Source organism: Tursiops truncatus, chromosome 16, assembly GCF_011762595.2.
Source record: "Tursiops truncatus isolate mTurTru1 chromosome 16, mTurTru1.mat.Y, whole genome shotgun sequence".
Classification (NCBI taxonomy): Eukaryota; Metazoa; Chordata; class Mammalia; order Artiodactyla; family Delphinidae; genus Tursiops; species Tursiops truncatus.
In genome coordinates this window covers 43,591,114-43,617,052 of record NC_047049.1, presented here as the reverse complement: position 1 = coordinate 43,617,052, position 25,939 = coordinate 43,591,114, and the positions used below count along the sequence as shown (strand labels likewise).

General features: G+C 33.9%; 2 protein-coding genes across 6 annotated transcripts in view; one reads left to right on the top strand and one right to left on the bottom strand.

The window, feature by feature from the left end:
• Positions 1–19,527, top strand: part of IPMK (inositol polyphosphate multikinase) — a 41,894-nt gene extending 22,367 nt beyond the window's left edge. For all 5 annotated transcript variants that reach the window (XM_019934832.3, XM_073793329.1, XM_019934907.3 and 2 more), the window contains 3 exons: positions 804–976; positions 12,972–13,053; positions 14,293–19,527. In XM_019934832.3, coding sequence (XP_019790391.1) covers positions 804–976; positions 12,972–13,053; positions 14,293–14,915 — 878 coding nt within the window. In that variant the 3' untranslated portion in view covers positions 14,916–19,527. The remainder of the gene's footprint in view (positions 1–803; positions 977–12,971; positions 13,054–14,292) is intronic.
• Positions 9,572–9,896, bottom strand: LOC101328648 (small ribosomal subunit protein eS27-like). Its single transcript, XM_004314264.4, has one exon. It carries the CDS (start codon positions 9,883–9,885, stop codon positions 9,634–9,636), a length of 252 nt encoding a protein of 83 aa, XP_004314312.1. The 5' UTR covers positions 9,886–9,896; the 3' UTR covers positions 9,572–9,633.
• Positions 19,528–25,939: the final 6,412 nt, after the last annotated feature.

The following is a 25,939-nucleotide window of genomic DNA, read 5'->3' as shown; positions in this document are numbered from 1 at the left end:
TACGATCTCATTCAGAACTTTATTTGGGAAGACTCATTCACCCAGGAAGTGGGGGAAGAATTTCTTTCCTTACTTCTGTCCCTCAGTGCACCTGGACTCTTATTCAAGCTAAAACTATAAGGTCAGCTACCGTGTGTGATAACTGGGATGTTTATTTTTTTACTCGAATCTCCATTTATAATAGTTTTCTGAGGGAAGATGTATACAGGATGCCAAAGTTATTTACAAATGAACTTTTGAGGATTTCTTGTGTTCTAAAAAGCAGGATATTTGTTTTTCCTTTGGGACTAGTAAGACTAGAACGTATATTTGGCAGTGACCATCATTTGGATTGATTTACCTTTCTTAACCTATACCTGTTGTGTCCTCTGTGGAAAGGATTTATTCCTATTACTAATTTTAAATGAAGACTTAAAATTATTAAAATATTGATATCTGCTGAGGCATATATGATATAAACTATATTCAAAAGGAGAATGTATTCTGGGACAGCTTTAAAATAATCTCATTGCCTTTTTAATGTCCTTGGAAGCCTTATATCTAATTCATAGCTTTTGTTTATGGTTGAATATTATTTATTCCATCTCCTGCAAGAGTTTCTCTGGGACATTTATACCTGTTATAAATTTGTTGGTCAGTCTTTTTTTTTTTTTTTTCTCTCTCTTTTCAGGTGGAGTAATAATAATTGTTGACTCTGGACTTGTTTTAACTTTTTTCTCAGTTTTAAGATTTCCTCATTTTTGTTTTTCCTTGAGTAGTAATATATTTTCCTATTACTAATTAGAGTTTTTCTTTAATAACAGATTTATACCTAAAACTGGAAGATGTGACCCATAAATTTAATAAGCCCTGTATAATGGATGTAAAGATAGGGCGGAAAAGCTATGATCCTTTTGCTTCATCTGAGAAGATTCAGCAACAGGTCAGCAAGTACCCATTAATGGAAGAGATTGGGTTCTTGGTGCTTGGCATGAGGGTAAGAGTGATTTTTAGTGTAATATACACGTTTCTTGTTACATGTTCTTCCCTTGAAAATTATAGATGTCACATATATTTTGGTATTAGGTTATCCATAACTCCCCAGTGTGGGGCAGAGATTTTTACCTCTTCTGTTCACTGGTATGTGGGCAGTGTCAGGAATTATTCTGATATACAGAACATGATTAATAAGTAAATGAATAGCTTAACCTCAAGGCTCTGACTCTGATAATTTTGTATTAAAGAAGTCTTAAGTTTAGGTGCAAAATAAGTAACACGATAAGTGAATGTGATATTATTTATGATTTTCCCATGAGAAAAGTGCAAGTTTATATATTCAGTAATTTTTCTGTATATTTAAAACAGAAAAGTGAAATTAAACATTAGCTTATTGTTTCAGACTGTGATTTAAAGCTGTTATTTTCTTTGCTCATGTTTCTCTGGATTGGCAATTTGAGTTGGGCTCAGGTGGTCAGTTCTTCTGATCTCATCCAGGTTCCCTCTTGTGGCTGCACTCATCTGATGGCTCAGCTGGGGCTTGGTGGTCTAAATAACCTCACTCTTATGTCTACAAGTTGATACTAACTGTTGGCTGAGCCTTTTCCCATGAGGTTCCTCATCTTCCAGAAGGCTAAGTGGAGCTTCTTCATGTGCTACATTCCAGGAAGGCAAGAGTGAGAGCTACAAGAGCTGTTAAAATCTAGGTTAGGAAATCACTTTCTGTCATTTCTATGGAGTTTTATAGGTCAAAGTACATCATAGGTCCAGTCCATATTGATAGGGAGAAGAAGACCCCACTTCTGATGGTGGGAATAGGGAAGTCAAAATACAAATGGCAGTGTGCACAAGGATGTTGAGGCCATCTTCACAAACAATATGCCACAGTTAAGAATGTGGAATAAAATCCTCTAAATAAATGGTATGCCTAGATGTCTGGAGGTAAAATTTGTATATATGATAAATTATTGCTTCTATAAAAACATAATGGGTCATTTTGAAATTCATCATGTAAGATGATATACAGTCTTCCTTTTGAGTTTTAAACAGGAGAGTTAATAGGAAGCATTATAAATGAATTGTTACTGTGATAGTTAAAACAGCACAGTTGAATTTGGTAGTCTGTAAATAAAACCAAAGAAATTATTGACACAGTTATTTCATTTTAGAAAACTCTAATTAAATGTGGGTATATAGTAAAGGGGAAAAGGGTAGTGGAATAATGGTAAAACAAACATGGAATAAACATCTCAAAGGAATCTGACTGGGTAGTTATTTAAACCTTTACTGTTTTCAAATCTCTCACCCTCCTGCTTTCCTTCTCTTTTAGCAGATAACTTTGCCTTCTGCTTCAGAAAAAATAAGCCATCACACAGGATTTCCTTTAATTTCCTGCTAACAGATGTACATACCTAACCTGCAAGTGCTTTCATTTCCTCCTTATTCCTTCCTGTTACGTTGAAGAATTTTCCATCTTCCTAAGGACAGCCCTTCCCTATGTCCTCTGGATCTCATTGTCTCCCACCTCTTCAGGAGCCTAATACTGTTGATTCTCTCTTGTCCTTTTTATATCTTCAACTTCTGTCTTCCTTTACTCTTTTTTCCTTTTGTTTTAAATATGTTCAAATCACTCTCAAAAAAAAAATCAAAACCCATCTTTATCCTGTTCTGCTCTCCAGCAATGGATTTAAATTGTTTGGCCTTTGCACCCAAACTAGTTACATTTGTTTCTCTTGCCTTACTTCCCACTCAGTATTCTTCAATCCATTCCAGTCTGGCTTCGGCTTCATCATGCCACTAGATTGGCGTCTCATGAAGTTCCCTAATGACGTCTCCATGTCACTAAATCCAAATGGCATTTTTCATTACTCACCTTACTTCACTTTGAAAAGCAGCCTTCAACACTGACTAGGTCCTCCTTGAAACATTCCTTTTTGTGTCCATAACACTACACCCTCTCTTGTTTTTTTCCTAAGACCACTTTGCAGTTTTCTTTGCCAGCTCATTTCTTTCTGTTTGTTCTTTAAATATTGAGGGATTCCGCTTAGTTCCATTTTACTGCCTCCCTCTCTTTTTTATTTCTTCCTAGGTAGCGTCCTTTGTTCTCATTGGTTCAGTTTCACTTACACTGATAACTCCCAAACATATATTTTCAGCTTCTGGTTTTTCTTTGATCTCCTAATCTATATAGCTAACAGCCTATTAGACATTTTACTTGGATAACTTAAAGACATCTAGGACTAATATGTAAAAAACTGACATAGATCTGTCTTGCAAAATAACAGCCACAACAGTAGCAGCAAACCTGTTATTCTCTGTCTCAGTAAATGGCATCACCATACGTCCAGTTTTACGAGTGAGAAACCTCACAGTACCATCACCTCTCAGAGCCATCCATCGATCCTGTTGATGTTAATTCCCAAGCATCTGAGTCCCATTGTCAAAATTATTCCTCTCTAGACTAGTATCTTTACTGAACTCTCAGTGTCAGTTTTGCTCTCTTCCAGTCTGTTCTCCAAACATTGTAAAATGTATATCTAATTGTGACATTCTCCAGCTTAAAAACTCTTCAGTGGATTTCCATTGACTTTAAGATATGATTTTGCTCTCCCGTGTTGTGTTATTTCCCCAGACAAATGAGGTTCCTCTGTTTATATTTTTTAATAACATTTTTATTGAGATATAATTTATATACCATTCAATTCACTCATTTAAGGTATACAATTGATTGGTTTTAGTATATTCATAGAGTTGGGCAGCCATCATATTCAATTGTAGAACGTTTTTATCACCCCAAAAGAAATGCCGTACCTATTAGCAGTCACTCCTCATTTCCTTCCAACTTCCAACCCCCCTAGCCATAGACAATTCTAATCTACTTTCTGACTCTATAGCTTTGCCTCTTCTGGACGTTTCATATAAATGGAATCATGTAATACAATAGGTGGTCTTTTGTGACTGGCTTCTTTCAATAATGTTTTCAGAGTTTGTCTATGTTAGCATAAATCAGTATTTTATTCCTTTTTATTGTTGTATGGATATACCACATTTTGTTTATCCATTTGTTCGTTGGTCAACTTTGGGTTGTTTCCACTTTGGGGCTATTATTAATAATGCTATCATGAACATTCATATACAAGTCGTTATGTTTTTATTTGGGGGGGTAGTTCCTGAATTTGAAATTGGTGGGTGCTATGATTAAGTTTAACTTTTTCAGAAACTGCCAAAGTGTTTTTCCAAAGTTCCTGCACCATTTTACATTTCTACCAGTGATATATAGGAGTTCCAGTTTCGCCACATCCTCACCCAAAACCCAAACCTTGTTATTGTCTCTCTCTCTCTCTTTTTCTTTTTTTAACTATAAGCCATCCTAGTGGATGTGAAGTGGTATCTCATTGTGTTTTTTTTTTTTTTTTTTTTTTTCCCTGCGGTACGCGGCCTCTCACCGCTGTGGCCTCCCCCGCCGCGGAGCACAGGCTCCGGACGCGCAGGCCCAGCGGCCATGGCCCACAGGCCCAGCCGCCCCGCGGCACGTGGGATCCTCCCGGACCGGGGCACGAACCCGCGTCCCCCGCACCGGCAGGCGGACCCCCAACCACTGCGCCACCAGGGAAGCCCTCATTGTGGTTTTTATTTGCATTTCCCTAATGGCTCATGGTATTGAGCCTCATTTCATATGCTGTTGACCATGTGTATATCTTCTTTGGAGAAATGTCTATTCCAATCCTTTGCCCATTTTTAATTTGGGTTTTTTCTGTGGATTGTTTATCCACTTTCTTTATAATGGCTTTGGAGTACAAAAGTTTTAAATTTTGAAGTCTAATTTTTTTTTTTTTTGTCTTTTGTTACTTGTGCTTTTGGTGTCATAGTTAAGAAACCATTGCCTAAACTAAAGTCATGAAGATTTACTCCTATTTTTCTTCTATAGTTTTAACTCTTACATTGAGATGTGTGTACATTTTAAGGTAGTTTTTTTGGTGTGGTTTGAGGAAGGGGTCAAACTTCTTCTTTTGCATATGGATATTCAGTTGTCCTAGCACCATTTATTGAAAAGACCATTCTTTCCCCCACTGGATGCTTTTGACACCCTTGTTGAAAATAAACTGACCATAAATGTAAGAGTTTATTTCTGGACTCTCAGTTCTCTTTTGTTGATCCATATTGTCTATCTTTATGCCAGAACCACACTGTCTTTTTTCCCCCAGCTTTATTGAGGTATAATTGACATAAAGATATTTAAAGTAAACATTGTGGTGATTTGATATGCATACACATTGTGAAAGGATTCACTCATCTAATTAATTAACATATCCATCACCTCACATATTTATCTTTTATTTGTGTGTGTGAGAACATTTAAGTTCTACCCTCTTAGCAAATTTCAGTTATGCAATACAGTGTTATCAATTTAGTCACCATGTTTTACATTAGATCCTCAGACTTTATTCATCTTATAACTGAGTGATGAATACCAACCTCTTCCTATTTCCCCCACCTCCTCCCAGACCTTAGTAACCACTTTCTACTCTCTCTTTCTATAAGTTTGGTTTGTTTTTTTGGATTCCATGTATAAGTGATGCTGTGCAGTATTTGTCTTTCTCTATCTGGCTTATTTCACTTAGCGTAATGCCCTTAAGGTCCATCTATGTTGTTGCAAATGGCAGATTGCCTTCTTTTTCATGACTGAATAGTATTACATTGTTTATTTACAGGCGTACCTTGGAGGTATTGTGGGTTCAGCTCCAGACCACTGCAATAAAGCAGATATCACAATAAAACAAGTCACAAGAATTTTTTGGTTTCCCAATGCATATAAAAGTTATGTTTACACTATACTGTAATCTGTTAAGTATGCAATAGCATTATGTCTAAACAAACAATGGGCATACCTTAATTTAAAAATACTTTATTGCTAAAAAAGTGCCAAAACAATTATAATGGTAACATCAAAATTCACTGATCACATAACATAACAATATAATAATAATGAAAAAGTTTGAAATATTGCGAGAATTACCAGATGTGACACAGAGACATGAACTGAGCAAATGCTGTTGGAAAAATGGTGCTGATAGACTTGTTCAATGGAGGCTTGCCGTAAACCTTCAATTTGTGAAAAACACAGTATCTGAAGTGCAGTAAAACGAGGTATGTGTGTACACACCACGTCTTTATCCATTCATTCATTGATGTACACTTAGGTTGTTTCCATATCTTGGCTATTGTGAATAATGCTGCAATGAACAGGGAGTGCATATAGCACCATGATATCCTATTTTCTTTTTCTTGGGTGTATACCCAGAAGTAGAATTGCTGGATCATAATGGTAGTTCTATTTTTAAGTTTTTGAGGAGCTTTCATACTGTTTTCCATAGTGGCTGCACCAGTTTACATTCCTACCAATAGTACTCAAGTGTTGCCTTTTCTCTATATTCTCACCAACACTTGTTATTTGTTGTCTTTTTGATGATAACCATTCTAACAGGTGTGAAGTGTATCTTGTGATTTTGATTTGCATTTCCCTGATGATTAGTGATGTTGAGCACCTTCTGATGTTCCTGTTGGCCATTTGAATGTTGTCTTTGGCAAAATATCTATTCAGTTCCTCTGTCCATTTTTGAATCAAAAAATTGTCCCATCAAATTGTCTGACTTCTTTATATATTTGGAATATTAACGCCTTATCAGATATATGATTTGCAGTTATTTTCTCAGAACCACACTGTCTTTTTTTTTTTTTTAATTGGCTGTGCCGTGCAGCTTGCGGGATCTTAGTTCCCTGACCAGGTGTTGAACCCAGGCCCACGACAGTGAAAGCACTTAGTCCTAACCACTGGACCGCCAAGGAACTCCCAAGAATTACACTGTCTTGATTAGTGTAGCTTTGAAGTAAGTTTTGAAACCAGGAATTGTTAGACTTCCAACTTTGTTCTTCTTTTCCAAGATTGTTTTGGCTGTTCTGGGTCCCTTCAACTTCCACGCGAATTTTAGAATCAACTCGTCATTTCTGCAAAGAAGTGTCGGCTGGGATTTTGGTGTAAGGAATAGTTTTGGATCTGTAGGTCAATTTGGGTTCCCCTATTTGTTTTCATGGCTTCCTTTATATAGTAGTTAGCAGTTTATAATTACATATTGTTTACTTATCTGAGAAAGGATATGATTGAAGTGTGAAATAATAAATGAGAATGTGAATATAAATTTAATTATGTTATTCTAGAATGTTAAAATTGGGAGACATACCTTGAATTTAGTAGTAGTTATGTTAGGATTTTTTTCAAATAGTCATTTCTTTAGTAGGTGGTAAATTCTTTAAACTTTTTAATCACAGTGGGTTTGTAGACTAATAATAAAGATAGACTTGAATAATTTTAGAATGAATGTTCCAAATTTAAAAAATTCTCCTTCAAGACAGTCCTGCCTTTAAATTAAAAAAAAAAAAAAAAACACCAAAAACAACCCTTAATATAACTGAATAGACTGAAATTTATCAAATATATCAGTTTTAACATACTTTTCTGTTATGTTTAACCAGTAGTAGGAAGAGGTTTGGTGGGTAGAAGAACATGCCAGTTTAGGAATTCCTTATTTTTAAATGACTGTCAGCAATTATACTGTTATTTCCTTGATCCCAAGATGGTGTAGATGATAAGACTCACTTTGATTTAATAACAAGATTTATTAAGATATGTGTAAGAAAAGAGATAGAAACTGAATAGGAACTATAAGAACAAGGGAGTCACAAAAAGAGGAGTATAGAGTGCCTTTGGAAAAGGTGGTATTTTGAACTGGCAATGGGGAAAATAATAGGTAGAAAACCAAGAAGCAGAGCATATTGTGAAATAGGAGTTTATGTAAGGTGACTAGAGCATACTATATGTAGGAAGGTGGGGTGTATTTTAGCTTAGAGTATCAAACTGAGAGAAGTTAATATATCAGCAGCTTGCTTTGGGACTTCCTGGCTTTTTGACATAGCATCCTTTTGGGTTAACTATTTGAATGGTTGTTTAATTTTCCAGTTTTGTATTGACGCGGAAAACACATGCTATATAACTGTAGGGGTTTATTATATTTATTAACCACAGGTAATTGAAATACAGTTTGTAGAAATTTACCTGAAAGTTCTTTAAAACTTGTGATTCAAGATTTTAGATGATTTAATTTTGGATGTTCCAGTATATTTTTGGCAATAACTTAAATTTTTGACAAAGAAATATTTGCACTTAAGAGAGAAGTCACGTTTCTTAATCACTGATTCCTAATTACTGGGGGAAAAGATTCTTCTCTTTTTATCTTTAGTTATCACATTGTCTAAAAATCGGACTCTTTTTTTGTATACCTTTTTTTCCTCTGTAATAGTGGATAACAGTAGCCCTTCAAATTCCTTTTTTCCATTAATAGGATTTGAGTTAATAGGAAACGTGTTTTGCTAGAGATATTTGAATTGGTTTGCTCCTGACATGAGTTCCTGTAAAATAAGCAACTCATATGATCCAGGAAGTGCTGGAGCCTTTTTTTGCTTGTTATTCTGTCCTACTCATGTCTTCCAGCTTACCATTCCATTAAAAATATTTTCAAGGTGGTATTTTTTTTTTTTTTTTGAGGTACGCGGGCCTCTCACTGCTGTGGCCTCTCCCGTTGTGGAGCACAGGCCCCGGACGCGCAGGCCCAGTGGTCATGGCTCACGGGCCCAGCCGCTCCGCGGCAGGTGGGATCTTCCCAGACCGGGGCACGAACCCGCGTCGCAGGCAGACTCTCAACCACTGCGCCACCAGGGAAGCCCTGTAACTTTTGATTTACAGATATCTTTGTGATTGACCAAGACTGGACTGGTAGAGACTGAAGAAATTCTCAGACCTCTTTATATTCTAGCTTTAACTAGTAAAGTAGAAGTAAATAGAGATGCCTGAAATTAATACAGCATTGTAAATCAACTATACTTCAATAAAAAAATAAATGAATAAATAAAAATAAGTAAATAAAGGAAGAGAGAATATCAATAAAGGAGTCCCACTGAAACTGATTAGCTTTAGTCTATTTGTGAAATTTAGATTTTTCATATGTGAAATCTAACTTAGCTTAGAAAATACATCCCTGAATAGTAGAATGGTGACAATTTTGAGAATCCTCTTTTTTGGTACATTTCCTAGTTTTTAGTTTACATGACCGGGTATTTGAAAATTCTTCTCACTTGTTTTTTGTATCTATTTAATATATTTCCTCAGATTATTAATTTCTCAATTTCATCCTTTTTTATTGCAAGATAAATGATATATAACATTGTCTTTGAGTTGTACAACATATTGATTTGTTACATTTGTATATTGCCATATGATTGCCACATAGCATTAGTTAATACCTCTGTCACTTTGAAAATCCTCTTTTACACATATTTCTGTGCATAGAGAACATGAGTATATTTTTTTAAACACATTTTGGTTATGATTAACTGTTCTTATAAAAATAGTTTTTCTTGTAGTCAAATGTAATTTTGGTATTTATGAAATGCTTTCTTCTATTCATAGTAACACTTTGTTCAAGATAAATTATCTTTCTTTAATAGGCTGTAAGTGGGTGTAAGAACATGGTTCTAATTTAACTTTTTTTTATCTAAAATGTGTTTATTGGGATGGTTTCCCATTCATCTTGATTCCAGGGGCTTTTAGTGCTGCTTCCATCTGAAAGAGCACCCTTCTGTAAGCCTTGCTTTTCCTCCTGTAGGCTGGCAGAGGATGGTAGAGCAGCCAACACACAAAACTACTGTTTGTGCATGGCTAAAGACGGTGGTGATTTTATAGCATCCTGGGCATTTCACATCCATGAAATAGGAATTGGGGCTCTGCATCAGGCACTTCTTGTGTTTCCTCTTCTCCTCTTCTGGAGAGGGATGAAGGAGATCCTTTGCTAGAGGCATGTTCTCGTGGGGAGGTCGTCACTGTCGGAAAGCTAATTTAACTTTTTGAATAAAGTGAAGCATTTGAGATAGATGGTAATTAGCCATATCAGACTGAAAGTTATAAAATATCAGTTTCTAAAGCAGTGTATTCTTTTTCTTCTTTTTTTAAATATTTATTTATTTATTTGGCTTTGCCGGGTCTGAGTTGTGGCACACATGGGATCTTTAGTTGTGGCATGTGGGATCTAATTCCCTGACCAGGGATCAAATTCGGGTCGCCTGCATGGGAGTACGTGGACCAGCAGGGAAGTCCCTAAAGCAATGTATTCTTAATGCTTCTTAAAAATATTTAATTAAAATTTGATGAGCTACATTGTTATATGGCTCAAACTCCAAAAAGTATAGAAATATATACAGTGAGAAGTCACTTTGCACACAGGATACTATATTATAGTGATTTTTTTCTCCAGTGTATCCTTCCAGAAGTATTTTAAACATATACAAGTAAATGCTGCATATATGTATTCCTTTATTGCAAAACCTACCTACTTTGAACACTGTTCTGTATCTTGCCTTTTTTTTTTTGTTTAACATATCATGAAGATTTTTCCATAGTGGCACAGTATTACAGTTTAACCATTTTACTTTGATGGATCCTTTGACTTGTTTCCAGTCTTTTGCTCTTACAAGTAATGTTACAAATGACTAACCGGAGATCTACCTCATTCCACCAGTGTGCTAGGGTATTTATGGGATAAGCTCCTAGAGGGGAATTGCTGAGCTTGTATGCGTTTATAATTGTGGGAGATATTGGCAGTCTGCCTGATATCTAGAGCAGTGGTTTTGAACCAGGGGCAGTTTTATTCCCCAGGGAGTCATTTGGCAGTGTCTGGAGGCATTTTTGGTTGCCACAATTTTGGGGTAGGCTGTGTTCCTGGTATGTTTAAGAGCTGTTTGATTTCAGTGAACTCTTCAGATATGTTGTTCATTTTCCCATAAGAGTAAACATGCCCTTTGTTCATCATATAAATTTCAAATACCTTTTCTCTGTTTGTCTTTCAATTTCTGAATGGCAAAAACACTATGAACATTTTAAAAAACATATTGTATGTGGTAGAAATTTTTGAGTTTTAGTTGGAAATGCCTTCCCTAGTTATTAGTTATTCAAGGATTCTTCTATCTTGGGGTGGGGAGGCATTTTATTTTGCTCATTTTGATCTTTGATGTATTTGGAATTTATCCTGGTATAAGTTATAAATACAACCTATTTTTTCCAGATCACTAGTTAATCATACTAACACCATTTAATAATAATCCATCTTTTTCTACTGGTTTAAAATACCATTATCACATACAAGCTTCTCATGTTTTGACTTTAAAGTATGTTTTAATGGAATTACTATCCCAAAGAGATATCTGCACTCCTATGTTCATTTCAGCAATATTCACGATAGCCAAGATATGGAAACAACCTAAGTGTTTGTCTACAGATAAATGGATAAAGAAGATGTGCCTCTTTAAACAATGGAATATCATTCAGCCATGAGAAAGAAGGAAATATGGATGAAACCAGAGGGCATTGTGCTAAATGCAATAAGCCAGCCAAAGAAAGACAGATACTGTGTGGTAGCAGTTATACGTGGAGTCAAAAAAAGAAACCCAAAAGACAAAGCTGATCTCATAGAAACAGAATAGAATGGGGGTTTCCAGGGATTTAGGGAAGGGGGAAATGGGGAGATGTAGGTCAGAGGGTACAAACTTTCAGTTATAAGATGAATAAGTTCTGAGGAACTAATGTATAGCATGGTGACTATAGTTAATATGATATTGTATACTTGAAATTGGCTGAGAGTAGGTTTTAAGCATTCTCACTGCATACATACATACATAACTATGGTGACTATAGTTAATATGATATTGTATACTTGAAATTGGCTGAGAGTAGGTTTTAAGCATTCTCACTGCATACATACACTGCATACCTACACTAAAAATGAGTTAACTGTATGAGATGATGCATGTGTTTATTTTCTTGATCTTAGTAATCATTCCACAATGTATATGTATACCAAATAATCACATTGTATACTTTAAGTATATACAATTATACTTGTAATTTATTCCTCAATAAAGTTGGAAAAAGTATAAATAAAATATGTTTTAATATCTAGTAGGATGGCAAGGTTAGTCCCTCCTTACTGATCTTATTTGGATTTTCCTTAGCAATTCTTGATTTTCTATATGAACTTTAAAATTAGCTTATATGATTAAAATAATTGTTGGTGTTTTATTATAATCTGATTTTACTTCTAGATTAATTATATCTTTTATGATGTTGAATCTTCCTTTCTGAGAACATGGGTATGTGTTTATGTGTTTATCTTAGGGGTGTTTTAAAGATGTCTTTATATAGATCTTAGGCTTTTTTAGTTTATTCCTATGTTTTATTTCTTTTTTATTTGATTTGTAAGTAGGGTCTTTCATTACATTTTCTAGCCAGTTGTTTGTATATATGAAAGCTTATTTTCTGTTTACTAATTTGTATTGTCACCATTTCAAGTCTTTATTGTTTTTGTTAGTTTTTAAATTGATTTTCCAATATACAACCATTATCTACAAAGAGTAATATTTTTGTTGCCGCCTTTTCAAATTATTATGCCTCTTATTTCTTTCTCTTACCTATTTGCATTTGCTAGAAACTCCAGAACAATATTAGGTAATAATGATGATAAAACACATTGTGGTAAAGTACTTTTTGTGGAAGTTTCTTGTATTTTAGGACAGATGCTTCCTTATTTCTACTTTAAACTTGAGGCTAACTTTTGGTGGATTGAGATGGATAATTCTTTTCATATTGGAAGTACTCATCTGTCTTTTTAAAGAGTTTTCATTGATAGTGGATGTAAATTTGCTAAATGCCTTTTCAGCATGATAAGACAATATGATTTTTTTTTTTCATCTTAACTCCATTAGAATGAATTATATGGGTAGATCTTCCCATCTTTAACCATCCTTGCATTGCTGGGATTCCGTCCACTGCTCCTCACTCCCAGCCCTGGGTCAAGGAGTATTAGTGTTTAATATTCAGTGCTTTTTTCTGACAGGTTTATCATGTTCATTCTGATAGCTATGAGACACAAAACCAGCACTATGGAAGAAGCTTAACAAAAGAAACTCTAAAGGATGGTAAGGATTGAAAAACCATACTTTACTGCTTTTATTACTACACAGTTATCAAAATAATTCTAAAGTGATTTCAGTTTTAATTCTCCTTTGGTATAATGATTCAGTTCACAATAAAGTCTTAACATATATGCTTCTAAAATATTTATGGCCAAGATATTATAAAAGCAGTGATAGCACAGATTTCCAGAAATAATATTCTTTTAAAGTTTATTATTAGCTCTATCCAAGATGGGGCAGAACTTAGGAGTGATGTAAATAGTTTGAAGAATTTTTATTTTATGTATACAAAATAATCATCTATAGTGTGCCCTTAACAATTAGTATTTGCCTTGGTATACTTAACCAATAGCAAGCTAATATTCAGATTGGCTGTTGTTTTTGGCCATGCTGTACAGATTGTGGGATCTTATTTCCCTGACCAGGAATCAAACCCATGTCCCCTGCAGTGGAAGCATGGAGCCCTAACCACTGGATTGCCAGGGAAATCCCCAGATTGGCTCTTTATTAAAATATTTCTCAGGCTAATATGACTATTTTTTAGCAGTTTCTGTCCCGAAGTAGGGGAACAGCAAAATTTAATTACATGTATCCATAAATTCCCCAATATGATAAAATATGCATAAATAATTTTATAAGAGGCCTAATCTGATAGGTTAAAACATGTAAACGTCTCAAATTTTGAATAACATACTCAACTTGGAGTAGTACTAGTCCCCAAAGTGAGCTCAACTTTTGTGAAAAGACTGATTTAATAAATATTTTCGAGAACATAAATTAAGTACAGTTATGGTTTGGTATTTTGGTAACGGGCTGTTGACATCATTAAAAATGGTTATGATTTGACTCAAGGTTCTAGAGTAGTTCTTGAATGTGATTCTAACAAATATGTAATCTTACTGTAAAATTCCTCATAGCAAATGAAGCAAATCTTGGAATCCTGTTCCTTAAGAGAATGTATAGAGAGAGCACTAAACTAGCAGTCTACCTGTAGTAAATTTTTTGTCTAAATAAGGTATTTCATGTTACATATGTGTCATTTATATGTTTTCTAGCAAGAACATCTTCACCAGAAATTAAGTTGAGTTCCAAGACTTTGTGTTTGACTAGAATTCTTATCTGTTCACTTAATTGCAGGGGCTGATGGGAGAAAATTAAAGAATTGTATCTAAGATGAGATTACTTCCCAAGTGATAGTTATTTCATAATTTCAATATAATGCTAGTATTTTCCTTTTTATAGGAGTCTCCCGTTTTTTTCATAATGGATTCTGCTTAAGAAAAGATGCTATTGCTGCCAGTATTCAGAAGATTGAGAATATTCTGCAGTGGTTTAAAAGCCAGAAGCAGCTTAACTTTTATGCAAGTTCATTACTGTTTGTTTATGAAGGTTCATCTCAGCCAACTACTGCAAAATTGAATGACAGAACTTTAGCAGAAAAGTTTTTGTCCAAAGGACAGCTCTCAGACACAGATGTACTAGAGTACAATAATAACTTTCATGTGTTAAGTTCCACAGCGAATGGAAAAATAGAGGCTTCAGTGGGCAAAAGCTTGTCCAAAATGTATGCTCGCCACAGAAAAATGTATTCAAAAAAGCATCACAGTCAGACTTCGTTGAAAGTTGAAAATATAGAGCAAGACAATGGGTGGAAAAGCATGTCACAGGAACATTTAAACGGAAACGTACTTTCCCAACTGGAAAAAGTCTTCTACCATCTTCCCACTGGTTGTCAAGAGATTGCGGAAGTAGAAGTGCGAATGATAGACTTTGCTCATGTGTTCCCTAGCAACACAGTAGATGAGGGATATGTTTATGGGCTAAAGCATTTAATTACTGTACTGCAGAGTATTTTAGACAATTGAATCCTTTGCTGCAATCTTTTAAAGGGGTGGGGCAATCATAATGAAGAGCAGCAGTTAATAACTCTGCACTTGTAATGCTGTGTAAAAAATTTGTATTGTGAGTCTACATTTTATTTGTCTTTATACTTTTGGTAGAAGGGTTAACTTTTTTATAATCTTACTCAGGAAAACTAATTATTTGTTCTTTAGAAAACTATAAAGAATAAAGAAACTTAGGAATGTTAAGCAGGGAATGTGGTGGTACGTGGCTTAAACATCTATTTGGCTTAAGCAAAATGCAAACCATTATTCAGTCATTACAAGTTTAGTTAGCTTTCTGTAGCCAATTTATTGTGAAATCTCTGTCCACCCATCCTTAACAATGAGCCATATCTAAACTCATTACATTATTAGAACACTTTCAAAAATCTAGAAAGCACAGGTTGATATCCTTAGTATTGCTATGTATGAAGTTATTAAAACTGGAGAAAATTCTACAGAAATAAGTACTGTTTCGGTTTTATATTAAAAGTTCAGACCAGCATATCAAAAGGTGCTTCTTAGAAGTAAAATGGTTTAGAATCATTGTATTCCAAAAGCAGATTTTCACTTTAATTTCCATTTATATACATATTTCAAAATACTTCTTGAAAAAGATCATTGAAATGGACAACAACAACAACAAAAGTCTTGACATTAAGGGCACTAATAATTAGTCTTTCCAAGGTTAGGGAAGAGAGAAGTTATTTGCAAGGAACAAAATGTTTTTCTTTTAAAATCTTTATGGGAAAATTGGAATTTTACTACATTGTGACAAGTATTATAAACCATATAATACCTTTTACTGCAGCTTCAAAAAGGTGGATGATTGAAACTCTTCTTATTTCTCCTTTAAATAACTTTTGAGAGTTTTTTTCTTTTACAATTCATGTATTTATATGTCCCCATTTAGTTAAGCAGTGGTATGAATATATGTTGCTAAAAAGTGTTTCTCAGAATTCTAATAAGCAGTGAAGGACAACATCCAGTATTGTGAGTGTTATCAAAAATACTGTGTGTATATTAGTACGTCATACAGAGTTTGGTACATGTCTAAATTCATGCTTCTGTTTCATTCTTACTTAAAACAGTTGTATATCATATTCAAGAGAGAAATTATAATTTAACTTCATGGAAGGGGGGGCAGTACTATTTTTCTTGGAAAAATTAGATTTGTAAGTATTATCTCTGTTTCACATCCACCCCTTTTAAAAAATAACTAGTTATTTGTTATTGGAAACATTCAGAACTTTGAAATTAAATTTGCAAATATGTTAAATGTTTATGTTTTCATTACTTGCACTTTGATTCACTAATAAAACATCTAAGTAGTTAACAGTTCTGCCATATTCCTGGAAATTGTTTTAGACTTGTGAACTGTTAGACTGTTTTCCGCCCAAAATTGCAAATTAAACTTTTAAATTCAAGGACCTTCTTTTAGTGTGAAGGCAAGTATCACAATTTTATGTTTATCTCACCTTCCCAACCCTCTCTGAGTGTACTTTTGCAAGTATCTGAGCACAAAAAAAAGTAACAGATGCCCTATGGATTCTGTGCTTAGTAAATTTATTAGGCCTGAATACCTTTAAAATTCATATGCATTTGTTATAGCAAAATTTGATTATTTAAAATTTTTTATTTAGAGTCAGTGTAGGTATTTTCCATAAGGACTTCATATTTTTCTCTGCTGCCTAAATGGGTATTGCCGTAGCTTTTTTTGTGGGGATGAAGTTCAAGTCATAGTTAACAGAAATTTTTTAGTTTTACTTTTTTTGTCCCACAGTGTAGACTTTTGTTGTTGTTGTTATTTGGATAGTGGTTCAATAAATCTTAAGCTCATATAATTTAAACACTATTTTGAATCTTAACAAAACAAGAGACTTTTTTTTTTGTATGGGGTGGTATCAACCTATATGTACAATGAATTTAATAAATTTAATTATTATCAGATTTTTTGTGCATTTTAGCTCAATAAAGTGTGAATCAGTTCCATATTTTCTTTATCCATATTTGGAAATTTAGTTTTGTATAATCAGTGTCTTACCTTTTTGATACAGTAGATAATGTTTTGTTTTAATAAAACAAGAAACACTTTTATCTTTTGTTCTTCAGGGAAGAGATTCACATTTAATTCTGTTTGTTTACATTTTTTTCACTGTTATCCAATGCCCATTTTATGTTACTTTATAAGTAAGCTTACATGTAACAACAAGCATCTATTTGTGTTATCTACATGTGACTATTTTACTGTCTAGTCCAGTCATTTAACATTATGCTAAAATTTACCACTGTGGGGATGAATGATCACTATTCACCAAGCATATTTAAACATTTAAATGTTCAAGAAATAATAATAAGGATATAGTTTGGGTTAATAGGATTACCGTAGTTTTTTCCCCCTAGGAAATATAAATGATTTTAGTGTATTTCTTATGGAATGCACTCATGAAAAGGACTTTAAGAAATTGTGGATAGTGAATACATTTCTCTAATAAAAATTTAAATTGTACAATAGTTTTATAATAAAGTATTTACATTAATTGATATTTTAATATGGATGAAGTTACATAGATTCAAATAAATTAAAATTGATAATAAATGCTAAATATTTTATCTGAATAGTTTTTCAAGAAACAGTTGTGAAAATGTGTGTATTAAATGACTGTAACATGGAGCATGTGGTATTTTCAACTCAGTATTCGTTATTTGTTTTATGTGTCTGGAAATTGTACTTACTATGCCTCTTTACACTACAATTTGCTGTTGTGGGGCTTTAGATTGTGTTCAACTGAATAAGATCTTTTTTTATGATTTTAATTGAGTATAATTTACTATTTTATGATTTCCAAGATGATGTTCTTCATATCTCTATACCGTATACACATCAAATTAATAATGTAACTTGAGAAGGTAGAATTAATTTTCAGAGATATCTCAGTTGCCATTTTCTTGTTTCATGCAACTGGAAACATATTTGTTTCTAGGACTTGGAATATTAAAGATTATGTAGGATGAAAGAAAATGGTAGAACAATGAAAGAATTTTATTTGTGAAATTACAGAAATTTTGTCCACTATTTTAAAGCATTGTCATCAGTTTAGTACCATTTGCTCTTAGTAGTTTGGCATTTGATACTTTAAAACTTGATTTGCTTTAAAAATTGTTTACAATGCTTTGTAATAATCTTCCTTATCCAGTGCCTTTAACCTTGATTTGATATATTTGTAGCCTTGGTTATCCTTCCATTACATCCTGTAATGTCTTCATAGCCTAGACTTCAATTAAAAAAAGTCAATTTGGTCATGTAAAGAGGTTGCAATTGTCTATTCATGCTTTAGGAAAACAAGTCATGTTGTGTATGGAGGCCAGGCATCTTAGTTCATTCAAAAATATAAATGTGACATTTTTAACCCCTGAATATAGTTGTGATGCAATCAGACAAAGCCCTTACCGTTTCCAGCATTCTCTCTAGATTGGGGTAGGTTGGGGGCTAAATTAAAATAGAGATATGGAGAAATGCTTATTTAAAGATAATAAAGTTAACTAGCATTCAACTTTGTGTAAATATAAGGTAATAATTGAGTTGAGGTGAAGCAACTAACAATATGTTAAAGAGGTTAAAAATAATACTTTGCAGCATTGTAACCTCTATTTGACATTTGAGTTCAGGTAATAATTATAGATAGCATTAGAAGGCCTTAATTTTTCACTTTTGCTGGTAAAGGTACGTTTACTTAGACTGTTCATGTAGAATAGTGTTTTAACATAACATTACTGTGAAAAACATTCCATTACATATTCACAAGCAAATTACTGCACATTTTAAAAATTGTACTTTACAATTTACTGCAAATATTTTAGGGCTCAATCTTCAAATCATTTGTATTTTAAATTTGGCAATGAATATGAAATTACTTTTTTGACTTACAGAATGATTGTATTGTTACTTAAAATGCTCGTTAATATTTTAAGAAGGTTGGAGTCTCCATGTTTCTGGAGTTAATATTTAAATTCTTATTACTTATTTTGATAGTGTTTAGTAAGAGGAAATAGTACTCATGCAATTAAACAAATTAGAATATACTGTAAAGAACATTTTTAATTGTTAAATTTGTCATCACTGAGGTTAAATTTTGGCCTGGTATTCACTTACAATATATATTAACACGTTTAATTATGAAGTGAAATAGTCTTAAGTATGATGTATGATGCACCTGCATATAAATGGATATGGTGTGCACAAAGACACTTTACTGTGGGAATTGAACTGGAAGATATATGAAAGCATGTGAAATTGCACCTAAAATTGTGTGTTATTAGTGACTATGCTAAATTTATTGTACTTGATGAATGAATGTATTTAGTCAAAGTTACTTTGGTTTAAATGTCTAAACAATGTCTTTTTAAAAAACGTGTTTGTAATTTGTACTATTGATGGGGGGGTTCTTGGACTGCAGGGGTTGTTGTCAATGTGTGATTTGTGTTTTTATTTTATAGAATCATCTAATGTGATATACCGATTTTTATATAAGTGATATTTAGATAATTCTAATTACTGTATATTTGACAGCCTATTAAAATGTTTTGCATTGGAGCTTTTTTCATTAATTGTAGTATGCTAACAAACTCATAGTAGTTTGAAAATAACTTGTTCATTCAACAAATATTTGAGTACATGTTATATACCAAAAACTATAGGGATCATTAGAGATTCAAAGATGATTAAGACGGGATGTTAATGGAAAGAAGCATATGCATTGGAAATGAAAAAAGTATGTAAACTATTTTGTTTGAATATTTATTTTTTCTATCATAGTCTAAAATCTTTGGAATCAATCTAGTAGGAGAAGTAGACTATAGGAGAAACAAGTTGACTTGGCTGTGAAAATATATACTGTAATTTAAAAACACCAGGAATAGGTAAGATATTTTTGTTTGTATTTTACATGAATCAGTTACTTAATTAGTGACCAAGTTTTTTTTTTTTTCCCCATTCATTAATTAAAAAGAAAGAGCACAGTCCAATACCTACCTATGCCTTATCAGGCAGTGTATTTGGCCTTTGGAGATTTTAAAAAGTTGAATAAGGGATCTAGTACTTGTCCTCGAGATATGTGCTGTCTGGTAGAAGAAAACCATGTAAATGTGGGAAAAATGTTATTGGGGCTATGTTGTATACTTACCAATATCCAGCAGGGATGGAGAGGGGAATCAGTTTTGAATAGCATGTAAGGAGGTGAACAATTCACAGACTCACAGCAGTTGTGAGTCAGAGCTCTCAGAGGTGGTATGGCGTTACTCTTTTATGCTGCTGCTGTGAACTGTGGGGAGGAGCAGTTCTGTGTGAAGTACACTCCCTCAGTATCCACAGGGGATTAGTTCCAGGGGCCCCCACCTATACCAAGATCCATGGGTGCTCAAGTCCCTCATATAAAATAGCTAGTACAGTCAGCAGTCCATATCCATGGGTTTCAAATCTGCAGATACAGAGGGCCTACTGTATATTTATCTAAAAACTGTATATAAGTGGACTCATCCAGTTGAAACCATTGTTGTTCAAGGGTCAACTGTAGTTTCTTCCTTTTTAAGACAGGCTGCCTAAGGAAGGAAAAAAAAAAAAAAAAAGACTGGCTGCCTAACTGCTGAAAATAACAGGGAATCCCGTTGCCATAGTCTCCAAGTTAGGGCTAAGTATAGGAACTAAATAAAACCTGAAATGAAATAATAAGTGAAAATAATAGTATAATTAAGAGTGAAAGTAATCACTTGGGGATCTTGTTAAAAATGCAGATTCTGATTCTGCAGGCTTGTGAGGGGTCTATGATGCTCGTGGTTCATGGACCACACTTTGAATAGCAGTGTTCTCTAAAAGATTTTTTGGGGGGTGGAGTGTGTAGTGGAACTTGGATTACTTTGATCCAAGGAACAGAGCTGTTTGAAAGCCAGGAGAGTGCTGAGAAAGAAGTGGGTTTACAATGTGTGAAAATACAGCCAGCAATGGTTCAAGGTAATATGGCCATTCTCAATTGGAAGAAAAGTTCATTAGCTATGCGAGACAGACCATTAAACCTCCCTTTGGTAACAGGTGTTAAGAATTCTGTAGTAATAGACTTGTCATTTTCTATTACTTGTATGTGAATGTTGACTACTTTGCCAACTGAAAGAAACATTTCTGCATATGCTTGTTAATTATGTTGTACTTGCCATCTAACAACATTCTAGAGATGCTTTAGGCATAAATGACATGATACGATTGGTTTAGATACTCTGAAATATTTTAAAGTCAGATCTGTGTGTTTCTAAGAGAAGTTAGTTTAAATTGTTATTAAGTTAATATAATTTGACAAACTACTTTGGGATGGGCACAAAAAAGGTGATGAATGTGGAAGCACCATGTGGACACATGTTAGTCTATGGAAGAATAAAGAGTATCACATACATTTTGAAGAATATAAACTTAAGTTAAATGTATAGGCTTAACTTACAGCTTATAATTCAAATATCCTTGTTTTTTTAAATTTGTAAAGAAACCATAATATCATAACTTTTAGTTTTCATCAGTCTTAACTTCCATTTTTCACTCCCTAGTATGATTGACCCTAATCCATCTAGGTTATGCTTGAGGCAGAGGGGACAGTCTAAGTTATGGTAGCCTGACCACTCTGTCAGCAATTATTTCTGCATAACACCTCAAAATGTAAGTGGCTTAAACAATCAACCATTCTTTATTATTTGTATGGATTTGCGAGTCAGTTGAGTTTTTCTGGGGATCTTGGCTGGACTTAGGTTTCTATCGATAAAATCAACTGGCAGGTCACCTGAGTGGAGGCTAGTGAGGATGGGTTGTGAGCTAGTCTAGTCAGGCTAGCTTAGGTATTTTCTCTTAATGGTAGTAGGGGTCCAAGAGAAGATGCTGAAACATGCTAACAGGTTTCAAGCTTGTTTGAGTCAAGGTTGCTACTATTGCCAAATCCTGAGTCAGTGTGGGAGGATACTACAGAAGGACGTGATGCTGGGAGGCCACAATGCAATCAATAGCATACTCCAATCTCAGGCCAGCTCACACAGGGCACCAGGAAACTGAGTTTTAACATATCATGGTCCATGGTTTCATCAGGAAGCAATATTGAATCAAGTTAGACAATGGATATTTAATTCTGGTGATGAAATCGGGCAGAAGGGCAAGGAGCATATGCAAATTTTAAAATCTCTTTTCTTGTTCCTTTTTTTTTTATTTCATTGAAGCTTCCACCCATGACCTCCCCTAGGTAGAACCCACTGGGCAGTTTCACAGTGTTGCCATCCTCAATTTATATATATATATATTTTTTAATTTGAATTTTATTTTATTTATTTTTATACATCAGGTTCTTATTAGTTATCTATTTTATACATATTAGTGTATATATGTCAATCCCAATCTCCCAATTCACCCCCCACCACCACTTTCTCCCCTTGGTATCCACACGTTTGTTCTCTACATCTGTGTCTCCACTTCTGCCATGCAAACTAGTTCATCTGTACCATTTTTCTAGATTTCACATATATGCATTAATATACGATATTTGTTTTTCTCTTTCTGACTTCACTCTGTATGACAGTCTCTAGGTCCATCCACGTCTCTACAAATGACCCAATTTCGTTCCTTTTTATGGCTGAGTAATATTCCATTGTATATGTGTACCACATCTTCTTTATCCATTCATCTGTCGATGGGCATTTAGGTTGCTTCCATGATCTGCCTATTGTAAACAGTGCTGCAATGAACATTGGGGTGCATGTGTCTTTTTGAATTATGGTTTTCTCTGGGTATATGCCCAGTAGTGGGATTGCTGGGTCATAGGGTAATTCTATTTTTAGTTTTTTAAGGAACCTCCATACTGTTCTCCATAGTGGCTGTATCAATTTACATTTCTACCAACAGTGCAAGAGGGTTCCCTTTTCTCCACACCCCCTCCAGCATTTGTTGTTTGTAGATTTTCTGATGACATCCTCAATTTATATTACTATGTTGTTATAATTTGGGGAGTGGTTTGGTATCCTCAGCAATCTTGTGTTATTCATGAATTTCCTTGGTAATAGCTTGAATGTCAGTTGATTTTCTTCCAACTGTGTGCAAACTCTTCTGTTTCTATGCAAAAATAATGCAAAAAAGTACTTTCTATTACATATTATAGACACCAGTTCACCAGTTGATATTAAAACTATTTTTTAAAATTGAACTAGTAGTTTTGGTTCAGTTTTTAGGTACAGAGGCTGTTTAATTCTAAAATAGTATTTGAACTTGAATGTGCTGTTTTATTGTCTGTTTAGCTGGACTTTAGTTTCCCTAAGTCAGAATTTCACATCAATTCATTAATTGTCATTTTCTCCCTACTGTTTTTTTTTTCCTGTTATTATGTAATACAACAGCAAGGGTGAAAATTCTTAGAATGAATGTCTGTTTACTTCCTTATTTCCCTTTCCTGTGCATTTCCTATTCATTTTCCCTGGAGGAGATACCATTATGGTTCTTACCCTTTAAATTTGTTCTGAATATATTTCTTGGAGAAAATAAAATTAATGCCTTTTTAAAAGAATGACACATTAGTGTCATTGTTAACATATCTAAAGCAGTCAGTGGGTTTATCCCTAATTTCTAGTTTCTAGGTCTATGATAATTCTGTATAACCTTAAGTGGGATGATTAATCAGACTTGTGCTCAGTAACTACGCAAATATATGCTATGTAGCTTTTCCTGGCTGTTTACTTTTTATTTTTTATAGCTTTTGTAGAGACCTTGCTTTTACAAAGGGTTCAAGTATCTCACTCTTTGAAATATGATTTTTGTATTACACCATAAATAGCAGATAACATATCAGAAGCTTCCACACAACAAATCTACAAATAACTTCAAGTATCACAATGTTCTCAAACTATTTATAGTAATTCTTCCAAAAGGCTTTGTAAAGTTTCTTTCATTTACAGAAGAAGATATTGATGGTACATGGCAACTGTTTTTGTTCCCCCACATCTAAATAAGTTTAGACCAGGAGGTACTACGTGTTCTGTAGTCATTTCCAGAATCATTGTTATTTCTGCCTCTTTCCTTGAACAAAACAGAAAAAATATCTATGATCAAATCAAATGCTGAAAATATCATCCAAATTCAAAATGTGGGTTTATGGGCTCTTACTCTTTTTTTTAAATTGAAATATGATTGACATACAACATTATATTAGTTTCAGGTGTATAGCATAATGATTTGTATATGCATATATTTTGAAGTGATCATCACAATAAGTTTAGTTAGTATCCCTCACCACACATAATTACACAATTATTTTCTGTGTATGATGAGAACTTTTTATAATCTACTCTCAGGCAATACTTATTTCAAATATCCAATGCATATAGTATTATCAACTATAGTTGCCATGCTGTACATTACATCCCCATGAATGACTTATTTTATGACTGGAAGTTTGTACTTTTTGACCCCCTTCAGCCATTTTGCACCCCTGACCCACCACCTCTGACAATCACCAATCTGTTCTCTGTGTCTATGAGGTCTTTTTTTTTTTTTTTTAATTCCACATATAAGTAAGATCAGGTGGTATTTGTTTTCTCTGTCTGACTTATTTCACTCAACATAATGCCTTCAAGGTCCATTATGGGCAACATGCAGATACTCTGCATGTTAAAGAAGATGTTGAAAGCCAGAACTAAATATTGGATCATTTCTATTTGAGACTACTACATAACACAGGAAAAGAGTTTAAATATATACTTAATTACATTGGTTCAGATTATAGAAATGAATTAAAAATGTTAACTTGTAGCTAAGCAGAGAGCTTTCTTATGAATATACAAAGTATATGAATGCTCTCAAGATATGCCATGTATAGAAATGTTTATTTTCGCTTTTTTTCCCCTTTTTACCATTTTATTGAGGTACAATTCAAGCCGTTTTAGTAAATTTGTGATTTAAATTTCTGAGCCATCACCACAATCCAGTTTTAGAACTTTTTAATCGCCCCTCAGATTTCCCTCAAGCTCATTGGACTCTTTTCACTGTTCTTAATGAGACAGAGGCCACACACACACACACACACACACACACACACCCATCTTAAAGGGAAAAGAAAAATCACCAAGTACCACCTAGTGGTGTGTAAGTAGATAGCAAGTTGTTATTCGAGTTCTTGAAATCCTCAGATTCACGTTTCCTTGTTTTCTTCTATGCGATCACTAAATCAGCTAAAAATATTTATGGTTTATAATTTAAAGTCACCTTAAAAATTTCTACGATTATCTAAAACCCTTACTAGATAAATTTTTTAAAGTTTAATTTAAAAAATTAATGACATTCTTTCTTCAAGTGAGAGTTTAATTGGAGCCTCAATATGTTTAGCTGATAAATGCTTAACAAGTTTGATTGAAGCAGGGATGGGGGGCCACTTGTTCCCCTACTTGCTGAAATTAACTTTATAAAGAAAAGACTGGAGAAATACACAAAAAATAGAAAGAATAGTTACCTTTGGGTATTGGAAAATGAGTGAATTTTTCCTTTTGGTTTTATTTTTCTCTTGAATATGTATTTATAATTGAAAAACTTTATTTTTAAAGGTGAACATCGAATTTCAAAATATTGCAAAAATGTTCAGCAAAATCCGTGAAAGATAGTAATTTTCCATGACTATACCCCATCTGGATTCTTCCCTCTTGGTGGCAGTAAGTACATCACTCATAGCATAAGATTGAAGGCAGTGGCTAACTGAAGGGGCTCCTGCCCCAGCCTCACAGTCTGACTCTGTCGCTGGGAATTCCACCTGTTACCTGACTTCATTGGTGCTCAATGTCCCAAGGTTAATTAAATGCTGCTCTACAGTGTAACATTCATATGGTGAAATGCACGTGATTCTGATAGAATTCCTAGAAAACAGTGCTTTAGTACAGAAAAATTATTCAGAGAAACAATAATTTCAATTATCTAATTAGAGACATCAAATTGAATAATAATAATG